General features: G+C 39.3%; 1 protein-coding gene across 2 annotated transcripts in view; it reads right to left on the reverse strand.

The window, feature by feature from the left end:
• Window positions 1–12,602, reverse strand: part of CDK7 (cyclin dependent kinase 7) — a 35,014-nt gene extending 22,412 nt beyond the window's left edge. The window contains exons 1-6 of one of the 2 annotated variants that reach the window (XM_074207826.1): window positions 12,333–12,602; window positions 12,115–12,174; window positions 4,458–4,491; window positions 1,560–1,627; window positions 870–938; window positions 626–736 (exon numbers count right to left, since the gene is read on the reverse strand). In XM_074207826.1, the coding sequence (XP_074063927.1) occupies window positions 626–736; window positions 870–938; window positions 1,560–1,627; window positions 4,458–4,491; window positions 12,115–12,174; window positions 12,333–12,398 (408 nt within the window). In that variant the 5' untranslated portion in view covers window positions 12,399–12,602. Of the gene's footprint in view, window positions 1–625; window positions 737–869; window positions 939–1,559; window positions 1,628–4,457; window positions 4,492–11,946; window positions 12,023–12,114; window positions 12,175–12,332 lie in introns of those variants that run through there. The other variant, XM_074207827.1, reaches the window with a different exon arrangement.
• Window positions 12,603–13,831: the final 1,229 nt, after the last annotated feature.

Consider the following 13,831-nt stretch of genomic DNA (forward strand, 5'->3'; position numbering starts at 1 on the left):
TGCCTTTTATTGGTTGTCTTCCCCTTTAGAATATAAGGTCCTACAGGGCAGGGAAAGTCTTTTTTCAGCTTCTATTTCTATTTCTAGTGCTTAACAACACTTAAAAAATGATTATTAACTGAGTATGTGATTATTTACACACATTATATTAAGGTAGCATGGAGTGGTGAATGGAAAGCAAGTCTCAAAAGTCAGGAAGACCTGCCTTTGACACAAAATGTGCATTGTGTTACCCTGGAAAAATAACCTCAATGCTCGAGACAATTTTCTAAAACTATCTGAGACAAAGGAATGAGCTAACATACATAGTATGGGAGTGTCCTAAACTTAATGCAAGCATAAGCCCAGGCCCTATTCCCTACACTGTTAAGAAGGTTTAGGTTATACTTTCAGGAATGGGGAAGTCTTTGCATTGTACCTCTCAGAAATTCAATGTGAATTAACAGAAGGCACCAAGGCTGATTAGGTGTGTCTAGGTTTTTGGATGGCTGTCCAAAACAGAATAGAGGGACAGCAATCAAATGATAAAGTGCGCCCCTACATATTTGTCCCCTAAATTTGCCGTGTATAACAAGACCACTACATCTAGAAGCAAACTTATTGGCCATGACAGCTAATATCTTACCCGATGTAGAATCCAGTGTTGATGCAAATATTCTAATCCTTGAAGAGTCATCAGCATGTAGGCTTTGATATGTGAAGGTGTCAGCACAAGACTATTATCTTTTATTATTACCTATGAAACAATTTCAGAGCATATACTTTAATTTTAGTAACTATTAGCATATATTCTTCATCAAAATGGAACATTTATAACTCTTTCTGACATAAGATAAATAAGTTTTCTCCCAGAGTTGAGTTACTCTTACCTCTAGATCAGTTTCCATAAAGTCAAAGACAAGACTAATATTAGATTTGTGCCCAAAAGCATCAAGGAGCTGTTTGAAAACAACAAAAAATTTTTTTACTTCTATGCTCTTATCCATGTATCACACACAAAATTGACTTTTTAAAAAATCACAACACTGAAGACATTATGAGCTAGTACATATCTATTCTATTAATCATTAGTATGCAAAACTCCCTACATAAGTTCATTTTATTGAATTTATGCAGTTCCAAACTTCATAATTTAATTAGCTATACTATAAACAAAGCTATCAAACTCTAGTTTTTAATACTTTTTATCACCCCCCCCATATAGAGGAGTTGAAATAGATTTCTTCCTAAAAAATACTTTATTACAAAGTACAAAAATTTGCTTTTAATGCAATTATTGGCTACCCTCTTCTTCCTCTCCCTTGACCCTGAAAGCAAAAAAAAAAGCCACCAAAAACTAACATCGAATCATCTATCCAGAGCCAGAAAATTGTTATTTCACTATCCATGAAGTAAAAGAAATGAATCCTGTAGTAAGGTTAACAATGTTTTGTGGGCTAGGAAACATTTAATGCTTGTCAGTAAGGCAGCAACTTGTCATCCAAAAATCTATTAATCCTCCCAACATTTATCCAGAGATCAGGTACCCAAATTCCAAGCTTTACTGAGATTGTACTTACACCAATAATATTTGGATGGCTCAGTTCCTGTAGTAATTTTATTTCCCTCAAAGCTGTTCTGTTTATACCTGGCAAAAGAGTAAAGTGAAAATCAACATTTCTGAGATACCATACATTACGTTAAGTGTGGAAAAACAAACATCTTTCCTGACATCTAAGAAGTACATTCAAAAAAATTTCAATGAGTATAATGTGAACCTTTTAATTCTGACCATAAGTTGTGTTCTTTTCCTTTTCCTACTCCTAAATAAAATTTCAGTTAAGCTGGTCTAAGAAACAAGGAAATAATTAGATACAATTATTCAGTTTCCTTTGCTCTCTACTCCCAACACCTTCCTCTATTAGCAACCCCTACCCTCATGCCCCACCTCACTACTCTTACTATGGAGTTTTTCCCCCAAAACCTAAGTGATGGAATCAAATTTTTAAAAATTTGGATACACTAACTTCACAAGAGATTTCTAGAAATGCTTCCTTTCCTTCTCAAAATGGGTTTTTCCCCCACTGTAACTAAGATCAAAAGAAATGTAGTAAATTGGGAAATAATTTTTACAACTAGTGCTTCTGACAAAGGACTCATTTCTAAAATATACAGAGAACTGAGTCAAATTAAAAAAAAAAACAAGTCATTCTCCAATTGACAAATAGGCAAAGGATATGCAAGGGCAATTTACAGATGAAGATATCAAAGCAATCCATAGTCATGTGAAAAATTGCTCTAAATCACTACTTAGAGAAATGCAAATCAAAGCATCTCTGAGGTATCACCTCACACCTCTCAGACTGGCCAATATGACCAGAAAGGACAATGATCAATGTTGGAAGGGATGTGAGAAATATGGGACACTAATACATTGTTGGTGGAGCTGTGAACTCATCCAACCTTTCTGGAGAGCAATTTAGAATTATGCCCAAAGGGCAATAAAAATGCCCTTTGATCCAGCAACACCTCTACGGGGTCTATACCCTGAATTACGCTCAAAGGCTAACAAAAATGTGCATACCCTTTGATCCAGTAATACTACTACTGGGTCTATACCCTGAAGAAATCATAAAAAATGTTAAAAACATCACTTGTACAAAAATATTCATAGCAGTCCTGTTTGTGGAGGCAAAGAATTGGAAATTGAGTGAAGGCCCAACAACTGCAGAATGGCTTAACAAACTGTGGTATATGTATGTCATGGAACACTATTGTTCTATTAGAAACCAGGAGGGATGGGAATTCAGGGAAGCCTGGAAGGATTTGCATGAACTGGTGCTGAGTGAGATGAGCAGAACCAGAAGAACAATGGGGTGATGATCATCCTTAAAGGACTTGCTCATTCCAATGCACAATTTTGCTCATTCCAGGCACAATTTTGGGGTATCTCTGATGGAGAATGCCATCTTTATCCAGAGAAAGAATTGTGAAGTTTGAACAAAGACCAAAGACTATTACCTTCAAATTAGAAAAAAAAAAACTGTTATCTTATGTAATTTTGCTCTCTCTTATACTTTGCTTCTTCCTTAAGGATATGATTTCTCTCTCATCACATTCAACTTAGATCAACATATACCATGGAAACAAGGTAAAGACTAATGAATGCCTTCTGTGGGGGGGGGAGCAAGAATGGGGAAAAAATTGTAAAATTCAAAATAAATAAATTTTCAAAAATTGATCCTTCCCTTGTAACAAAGAAAAACAAACAAAAAATCCCAAATAAAAACCATTAATAACTGCAACTGATAATGCATACAACATTCTGTCTTAGCAATTTTTCATCTCTATGAAATGAGAGAAATTAAACACATATTTAAGATGTTTCATCTGTATGGAATAGGATTTTAGATTATACACTCCTTCCTTGTGGCCAGACATTCCAGTATACTGGTGTAAATTTTTTTATAGTATTCAGTAGGGCACATTTTAAGTCTGTAATAACCTGCAATCAAATCAGTTTAAAGCACTGTACAAGGCATCATGAGTAGAACATATTCTTCTTGTGGGTCAAGTCAAAAAGAGGAAAACAGTTCTTGCCCACAAGGAGAATATGTTCTACTCATGATAACTCTGGAGATATTGAGTTTAAAAAAGAATGAAAATGAAAACTTAAAAAAAGATACCCAGGAAAGGCTAAATTTCTAATCCTCTGGTTCACCAGGGATTAGCATCAAGCACATACCCTCCTGGAAGAGACTCTGCAAAGAACCCAAAGAACCTGTGATGGCAATGAGAGAGGTTGAATGTGTTTCAACAATGGTTTCCAGTCATTATCTTTTTTTCAGGAGTCAGCAGTCACCTCCAAAATGTCATGCCAAGTAGAATCACAGGGCTCTATGAGCTGCTTCAGAGGTTCCTCCCAGGGGTGAGCTGTTTCTGGTCTCCTCCCTAACCCCTACAAGGGTATATAAGTTTTAAAGCAGTTATTAAAGCTAACCATGACTTTTCTTCTAATCCTTGGCTAAATTAAATCTGCTCACCCTCAAGCTGCTCCTATGCTGATGTGTTTTAAGTCAATCTGATGAGTATATTGGCACTTTCTCTTCAAACCAAAGTTTTACTAAACACCAAATAGAATTATTACTTGTCCCTTGGTTCCTTGACTAAAAGGAAAAAACCTCACACCATACTGGCAAGCAGACAAAATTCCACTTAAGGGCAAACATGCTCAGTGGAAACATGCTCTCAAAAGGGCAAGTAAATAAGTGTTAGGATTCCAGGATGGGTGCTTTTGGAAAGCTCAGAGGACTTTATGGACTTTTTCTTCCCCATACTCAGTACTGCAAGGTCTTATTCAAAGATGTCTGTACTTCACTGATCACTTCAAGCCTTCCTTTTATGCAAGAACAGAGGCTTTTCTCATCATGACAAAGAGCTTAATTTTTATTTAGTAAACATTTACATATGTTAATTACCATCTTTGGCTTCTGATCTATGTCCAAGTTTAATCTGGAGGGGAAAAAAGTAAACAAAGATTTAGTACCATAATCAATAGATTTAAACATTTCTTAAAACCTAAATATCCTGTAATCATGGAACACTTATAGAGATCATAAGAGTTAAACTCAACCTCAGTTCCAGGAACTTTAAAAATCAACCAGTCCAATCCCTTCATTTAAATATGAACATTGTGATACATTATAACACCCCCAGAATACTTACAGAAATGACCACAAAACCACCTTTAATAGTCTAAGAAACTACTGAACCCAGCAATACCACTACTGGGTCTATACCCTGAAGAGATGAGGAAAAAGGTTAAAAATATTACTTGTACAAGAATATTTATAGCAGCCCTGTTTGTGGTGACAAAGAATTGGAAATTCAGTAAATGTCCTTCAATTGGGGAATGGCTTAACAAATATGTATGTCATGGAACACTATTGTTCTATTAGAAACCAGGAGGGATGGGATTTCAGGGAAACCTGGAGGTATTTGCATGAACTGATGCTGAGTGAGATGAGCAGAACCAGAAAAACACTGTACACCCTAACAGCAACATGGGAGTGATGTTCAACCTTGAAGGACTTGCTCATTCCATCAGTGCAACAATTGGGAACAATTTTGGGCTGTCTGCAAAGGAGAGTACCATTTGTATCCAGATAAGGAGCTGTGGAGTTTGAACAAAGTACAAGGACTATTCCCTTTAATTTAGAAAAAAAAAAAAACCCAACAGATTATCTTATTGTCTGATCTTGTTACCTGAGAATTCTGTTCTCTTTAAGGATGATTTCTCTCTGATCACACCCAATTTGGATCAAGGTACAACATGGAAACAAAGTGAAGACTGACAGAGTGCTATCTGTGGGGTGGGGGTGGGGGAGGGAAGCAAGATTGGGGGAAAATTGTAAAACTCAAATAATATCTTTAATAAAAATAAATTTAAAAGACTGAAAAAAAAGAAACTATTGAAAATAGACAAAGGGTCAAAAAACTGAAGACAGACAAGTACTGCTCCTCTTTCAAAGAGAGAAAAAAGGGAGAAAAATGGAGATTCAGCAAAGTTTGAGCCAGTGTTTAGATGACTAGAACTTAGAAAAATAATCACTACCTTTACAAATAGAAGAGTACAAGATTAAACAAGAACTAGAGAGAGCAAAAATGGATAATTCTGATTATTAAGGGTTAGCTGAGGAAAAATCTTTACAGCAAGTTTCTCTGATAAAGTCTCATGTTATTAGAATTCTTTTTTTTTTTTAGGTTTTTGCAAGGCAAACGGGGTACCTATGCTCCTACCTGTCTCTAGAGTTTTTTTTTTTTTGCTAGGCAATGGGGTTAAGTGGCTTGCCCAAGGCCACATGGCTAGGTAATTATTAAGTGTCTGAGACCAGCTTTGAACCCAGGTACTCCTGACTCCAGGGCCAGTGCTTTATCCACTACACGACCTAGCTGCCCCTAGAATTAATTCTAATGTATAAAAAGAAGCTGTTTCTCAAATGATAAATGGTCAAAAGATATGAAAAGATAGTTCTCAAAGAAATCTAAGCTAGTAAAAAGCATATATGAAAACAAGTCTCTAAATCACCAATCATTAGTAAATTCAAAGTAAGCCAACTCTCATGGTCCATCGTATACCTATTAGACTGGAAAATAGAATTAAAAATGAAAACTGTTGTAGAATCTAAGAAAAAAGGACTACTAATGAATTGTTTGCTGGTCAATCTGTAAACTGGTCCAGTCATTTCTGGCAAGTGATTTGGTACAAAATTACTAAACCACACAAAGTTTTTGACCCAAAGATACTACTTACTGGGCCCCTATCCCATAGAGATCAAAAAAGAAGGAAAGAGGCCATGTATACTAAAATATTTATAGAAGCTCTTTTTACAGAGGCAAAAAATTGGTAGTGCCCCATTAATTGGGAAATGGCTAAACAAACTATGGCATATGAATGTAATGGAACATTACTATGCCATAAGAAATAAGATGATTTTAGAGAAGCCTAGGAAGACTAGCATAAACTGATTATAAAGTGAAGTTAAGCAAAACCAAGATAACTATAACAACATTGTAAAAGTAACTTTAAAAGACATAAGAACTGAACAATGTAATGATTCCTCATCATTCCAGAAGACTTATGATGGAGCATGCTACCCACAACCTGACAGAGAAAGCAACTGACTAAATATGTAGACTAAGATACATGCTTTTGGACATGGCCAATATGGAAATGTTAACACGTGTTTTGGTTTTTTTTCTTTTCAAAGTAAGTGGAAGGTAGAAGGGGAAAAAATACATTTTTGAAAAAAAAATTGATTTTAAAAACTTAAATAGTCAAAAACACTCCCCCCAAAAGAACAGGTATTGCTCAATTAACTTTCTTGGTTCTTCTGACAGGATCTTACTAAAACTAGTAAAATAAGGGAAATGCCAGAGATGTTTCTGAATGTAATATCCAAATAGTGATTGTTAATATGAAAATGCTGATAGTTGCCACAAAGGGTTTTGGAGATATATTGTATGACTCTCTACCAGACCTTTTCTTCAAATTAATGAAGCACCTATGTTCAGGGCATTATGACAAAGAGATGAAGATCTACTGTCTGCCTTTAAGCATGTTACAAACTATAAAGTAGAATAAGTGTGCTATCATAAGCCATTAATTCCAAAAAAAAGTGAAAAAAGGAGTTCAAAGGAGAGCTTCAGAGAAGAGATAAAAATTTCAAAAATCTTCATAGAAAAAAAGGACTAGGAGGATGGGTGTGGGATGAAGCAACAGTGGATCTTAGATTTAAGCTGAAACCCTTTGGTCCAGGGATTCACAACCTGTTCCCTGTTGTTGGCTCCTCTAGAATATTAGCAAAGTTGAAGGAACCCTTCTTAGAATAATATTTTTAAATACACAAAACACATAGTACTATAAAAGAATTATATTGAAAATTAACAAAATTTTAAAAAGCTTCATGGACTAGGTTAAAATGCCTGATCTAGTCCAAATTCTCATTTTACAGAGGAGGAAACTGAGTGCCAGGCAGACTAAACAAGCTGCTTAAGTTTCTACAGTTATTAAATATCTAAGCATAAATTTGAACCCAAATCTTTTAACTCAGCCCTCTTTTGACTATACCAACTTGCCTCCACCTCCACTTTATGAAAGGGAAATTGAAGATCACTCAGAAAGGTTATGGTTTTTTTCTATGACATATCTGATATAAGAGTCTGGATTTGAACCCAGGTCCCTACTCCATATCCAGTACTTTTTTTTCACTAAATCAAGCAGTAAACTCAAATGAAATTTGTAATGAATCTTCTTATAAAGCAGCAGAGGTTAGAAAGTAGAGCTTGTGTTGGAGAAAGGACTGTAGTCAAGTTTAACTGACTCAGCAAATGCAAATCCACAATTTAATCAATGTTAACATGCAGAAGACATATTTATTGTATTTGCAGGTGATACAAAGCTGAGATAGAGAATTATGATAATAAATAACTAAACACTTTCACAAAAAACCTGCTAGTTGAAATAACAGGCTGAAATCAGTAAGATGAATTTTGGGGGATGAGGCTGGCTTCTGTTTTGGACCTGTGTTTTACTGGCAAAACCTTGTCAACAACTCTTCAACTGAGAGTCCTTTATGGAGGCCTGAGAGCTTTCATGACTTAACCACTTTTATGCCAAAGGCCAAGACTTTAAGTCTAATTTTGCTGGCTCTAAGGCTGGCTTTCAAACATGTCAAACACATGAAGAAATTTAGCAGGAACAACAAAGACCCTAATTTAGGGTTAAAATAAATTGCACAGGTAAAGGCTGAAAGGGATACCTATCTTAAGAGTTCACCTGAAACAACAAATAGCAAAAAAAAAAAATTCACCTGAAAAAGACCTAAAAGCTCATTTGAGAAGGGGAAAGGGGAAAAAAAATTCCAAGATCTGAAGTTTTAAGTGGATAAATTTTATACAAACCAAGTTACCAATCTTAGGTTGAATTTTTAGAAGCACTATTCAACTCAGAGTTAGCTATCTTGGGGCCCAGGGCAATCACTACCAATTTGTAATTGCAACAAGTGAAAAGGAATGTTATTTTCACCAGGTTTGGGGAAGGGCAGTGTACAAGTCTCCAAGAGAATAAAAGGAGGAAGTCTGGAGCTTATCTCTTTGTCAGACTTCCCTATCTCTGTTTTGGCTCAAATATAGTAAGTTTTCAAAAATTGAATAAAATTGCTCTACAAGAAGATCATAAATTTTGCCACTAGAGGAGACCCCAGGGAAAACTGAATTCAACACCTTCATATTAAAGATGAGGCTAAAAGAAGTTAAGTGAATTAACTGATCAGAATTGTCCTGCTACTAAGTGTAGGAGACAGGATTCAAACTCAGATCTTTCTGACTTCAAGACTTGCACTATTCCCTGCATGGAATCATTTGGATGCCTTTGTAGGTAACAAGGGAATAGAGAGGACTTGTTTCAAGAGGATAACAAATGCCCAAGATTTTGGAGAAAATAGAATCAAGTGGAAGGTCAAATATGGCTTGAAGAAAGTTCATTTCAATTTTAGATTTCTATATTGGGGATATACTGGTAAACATTTAACAACTTGATCTCTGGGGAAACATACATACAATGAATTTGTATGCATGAAACATTTTTAATTTTAATCTACATTATAAACATTTTACTCATCACTTTTTAAATCTAGACAGTCAACAAAATAATAAATAATCGAGCCCTTTGTAGCATTTGCTGAATTTCGAGGTGAAAATGCTCACAGTGAAAATTTAGCAATCTCTGGCTCCAGCACACCCTTGGTTGCAAGCTGAACTCCTGATTTTCTATAAACAGGCAAACAGTTAAGATTGCTGATCATCAAAACTCCAAAGTTAATTTAAATCATTGTTTGATGAACTATCCAAGTGGTACCAATGTAGACAAACAAAACAAACACTTTCTGTTCTCAAAGAACTTATATTCTTCTGAGGGATAAAAAGAAAATAAAAATTAATCAGAGAAGGAAGAGCTGTCTTCTGGGTAATAACCTAGAAATTCTAAGAGATAGTTTAGAAAGGAAAGCAATTCAGCTGTGCAGATCAGACAGGCACTGACATAGGGGATAAAATATTAAGCTTGGAGAACTGCATATAAACCTATTTGGCTAAGAAAGGCTGGAGTCACACCAAGAGAGTCTTTAAATGCCAAATTATAGAGTCTAAATTTGCTAGAGGTAAATGAAAGGGTCTAAAGCTTCTTAAACAGGGTCAGACCTCTACTTTAAGATTATTTCGAAGCTATGAGGATGGTATAGAGGGAAAACAAGGGAAACCATATAGGAGGGATTTTTGTCCTTTTTATTAATAACTCAGGAGAAAGTTGATGAGGTTCAGAACTAGGGTGGTGAAGAGAAGGCAACAAATGTAAAAGAATGAATGTCAGCCCTGCAGTCAAGAGGACCTAAGTTCAAGTTCAGACACATGATACTTACCTAGCTGTATGACTTTGGGCAAGTCACACAAACAATTGCAGAAGGCAGAATTAACAGTTCTGGGTGACTGCTGGATTTTATGGGGGAGGGGTTGGGTTTGAGAGAAAGTGTGAAGAATCAATTATGATTCCAAGATTTCATGCCTGGAAGACAAGAATGGGCCTCAACAATCAACTAGTTCAGTTTCATTTTGGAGATAAATTACAGAGAAGTTAACTTTTCTAAGGTTCCCAGCTATTTGTGGAAAGAAGTCAGGATTCTGACTCAGTATTCTACTGTACTGTGCTGTCTCTTTAGATAAGACTTTTCTTTTGTTATTTTTGCAAGGCAATAGGATGAAGTGACTTGCTCAAGATGAGACAGCTACTAAGTATCAAGTGTCTGAGATCATATTTGAACTCAGGCCCTTCTGACTCCAGGGCCAGTGCTCTAACCATTGTCCACCACTGTACCTTCTAACTACCACCAAAATATAATGCTTTTACAAAGGAGGTAACTCTTGAATTGGAATCTAAGGAATTTAGATTAGTGGAGGAAACTTAAGAGACTTGAACTATAAAGCAAGTAATTATAGGGGAATATCTTATTGCTACCAGAGGAGGGTGGGTTAGGTGTGGTCTGGTCTAAAAGTAAAACCTCTCAAGGTGCTTTGGGTTAAGACTGGAGAGCCATTTCCAGGGAGTAAGTGCTAATGAGACAAGTAGTTGGAAGGTAGAACAAACAAGTTAAATAATTTCCTAAGGTCACACAGGTATATAGTTGCAGAGCTATTATTCAAAGTTAGATCTTCTGTGCCCTTCTCACTGTACTTGAGGAAAAAAAAGGAACTAAGATTCAAATTTATTCTCTTCTGTTAAATATGAATTGAATTTATTAAAGTCATAAAAGCTAAATAAAATTTAAAGGGAATTCAAATAATATGTTACAAGGGAAAATTCCCTAAGAAGGGATAATGGACTGAGGTAGTGAATTGTGTGGAGGAAAAAACAGAGTAGTCAGAAAAGCAAAACTGAAAGACACAAAAGACTATGTTGGGGTGTTGGAGGGGGAGAAACCCAAACAAGAAATAAACAGAGTCCTGAAATCTCCAGTTTGAGCAAAAGAACAGAATGCTTTAGTGTTTGATAACATCTGCAGGTCAAGGATCAAAATTAATCAAAAGATTTTATGCTTAATTTAAAAACATTGTATGCTCATGAACAGATTACCCCCTAAGTAAATATAAACATCATTGTTCTAGACCTACAATCTGCTAGGAAGCTAATGGATTCAGCTGGGCCTTGTTTTGATTAATGACTGATTTCAATCAGATTTACAATTTTGTTTCCTTCACCCAGGCAACATTGTAAAAATAACTTTTTTTTTCTTTTCTTTAGTTTTTTGCAAGGCAATGGGGTTAAGTGGCTTGCCCAAGGCCACACGGCTAGGTGATTATTAAGTGTCTGAGGCCGGATTTGAGCTCAGCTCCTCCTGCCTCCAGGGCCGGCGCTCTATCCGCTGCGCCACCTAGCCGCCCCCTGTAAGAATAACTTTGAAAGATAGAAGAACTGAACAATGTAAGGATTCCTCATTATTCCAGAAGACAGGAATTTACAGTTTTAGGGAGCAGAGATACTAATACGGCTTGCCCCAGTCACAGCGGCGGTCCTGTGTGCCATCCTGTGCATCCTGGCTAGTCTGATGCTGTTGACAATGCCTCACACAGAAGAGAAAAATAAGACTACAACAACTGTACTCTGGCTCAATCCACAAGCCGAAAACAAAGGCCGGCTTCTGGGTCGGACAGAGAGGGCACCAATAGGTCGGCGTCCATGTGCCTATGAAGCGTGCTCCTACCTGCCCACTCGCAGGCAAGCCCGGGGCCGGGCTTGCCCGGGGGCTGCTCCCCTCGGGGGCCGAGCCACCCCCGAGGCGGGCCGGTGCATTTGCAGCCTGAGGGTTTTGTATCCTCTGGCTCTTTGAGAACACAAGGGAGATACAAAGTACATACTGCGGCTTGTGAGAGAAAGGCAGGAGAGCGCGAAGCACCGGCTGGAGGGCGCGAGCGTGCGCGCCGTGTGGGGCCCGGCAGGGAGGCCCCGGCCAGGGTCGGCCAGAGGCCCGCGCCGCCCGAAACCCCTCATCTGACCGGCTCGGGCCCGGGCCGGGCAGCACGCACCTTTTTGATCGCGACGATCTGGCCGGTGTTCTTGTCCCGGGCTTTGTACACCGTGGCGAACTACGAGAGAGAGGGCAGAGCGTTATTCTCTCCACGCGCGGCCGAGGGCCGGGGGGGGAGGGGAGGCCGTCGAGAAGGGCCCGGCAGCGCCCCGGGCCGGGGCCCCCGAAGGCTCCCGAGCCGCCCCACCGCGCCGCGGGCGGCCCCAGCGCAGATACCTGTCCCTCCCCGAGGAAGTCGAGCTTCTCGTAGCGCTTCGCTCGCGACTTCACGTCCAACGCCATTGACGCCCGCGCGGAGCCCGGGAAGGGGGTGGGGGGAAGGGAATTTAAAGCGACCTCGGCCGGCCCAACAGTCACTTCCGTCCTCCGGCTCCTCACCAGGTTCTTAAAGCATTCGGGCCCGCGACTTCCGCGATGGGCGGAACGATGGGCGAGATGAGCCGCCTCATTGGGCCGCAGCCACTACCGCCCCCGCCAGGAAGCGACCGAGGGACTACTTCCGGGTGTGTGCTTAGCGAATCCCCGCCTCTCCCGGCCCTAGCAACCGCCGTGGCTTCCCTAGTGATTCAGCTCCGGCGCCCGGCCCCTCGCCGGATAGGGCGGCCACCCGTCGGCTTATTCAGGACCCAGCGAGTCAGTGCCGAAAACGGAAAGCGGACAGCAAGTTAAGTCCGGCTTGCATGGAGCTGGGCACCAAGTTCGAAGACGGCACTTTCACAAAGGTTCATGCAGTTCGGTTGCCACGGCAACGAGAGACGCCACGGTTTGACCCAAGACCCTTTGGATTGACCTTTCCATGGCTCATTTCCCTCAAATTGTAAAGGAAAGCACTGACTGAGCCGAAAATTATCCTCAGCAATGACTCAGGATTACATGAGTCTTTACGGTTTACAGATGAGTTTTCTCACCTCCGGGAGCTATCGTTATTCCTAGACTCGGTAGTTCAGTTGCCTAGGGTCACACAGCTTGCCAAATATCAACCTCAGGATTCGCACCCTTGATTTCCTGATTCCTGGAAGAACCAGTCTTACTAATGGGGGGTGTGTAGGGGGAAGAGAAGAAAAGGAAGGCAACTCAATTTTTTGCAGAAGGGTAAAGAGGTAAAGAGTGCTGAGCTTCGGGGTGGGTTAAGGTGGCGTAGTGGATCTAAAGCACCGGCCTTGGAGTCAGGAGTACCTGGGTTCAAATCCGATCTCAGACACTTAATAATTACCTACCTGTGTAGCCTTGGGCAAGCCACTTAACCCCGTTTGCCTTACAAAAACTTTTATTTTAAGAGTGCTGAGCTTGAAGTAAAAAAAAAATCTGAATGTTAGCTGCACCTTTGGGACTTTGAACTTCAGTTCTTCATATGTGGAAAAGGACTTTAGGCTTTCTTGCTAGCCTCTGAGACCGGATTTGAACCCAGGTACTCCTGACGCCAAGGCCGGTGCTTTAGATCCACTACGCCACCTTAACCCACCCCGAAGCTCAGCACTCTTTACCTCTTTACCCTTCTGCAAAAAATTGAGTTGCCTTCCTTTCCTTCTAAATTCTAAAATCTAAATTCTTCTAAAATCTAAATTCCATAATTCGCAGATTTCACGTGAAAAGTCTATCTTCATAGAGTCTTTCATTAGTACTTGGAGAAGGGGACCTGTCTCAGAAGTGTGGGGGAAGGGCAGGAAGGAGGGACTGAAAAGTAGGGGGAGGCTGGAGAAAACAAGAAAGCTGAA

The sequence above is a fragment of the Macrotis lagotis genome, chromosome X (genome assembly GCF_037893015.1).
Source record: "Macrotis lagotis isolate mMagLag1 chromosome X, bilby.v1.9.chrom.fasta, whole genome shotgun sequence".
In the NCBI taxonomy this organism is placed as follows: Eukaryota; Metazoa; Chordata; class Mammalia; order Peramelemorphia; family Peramelidae; genus Macrotis; species Macrotis lagotis.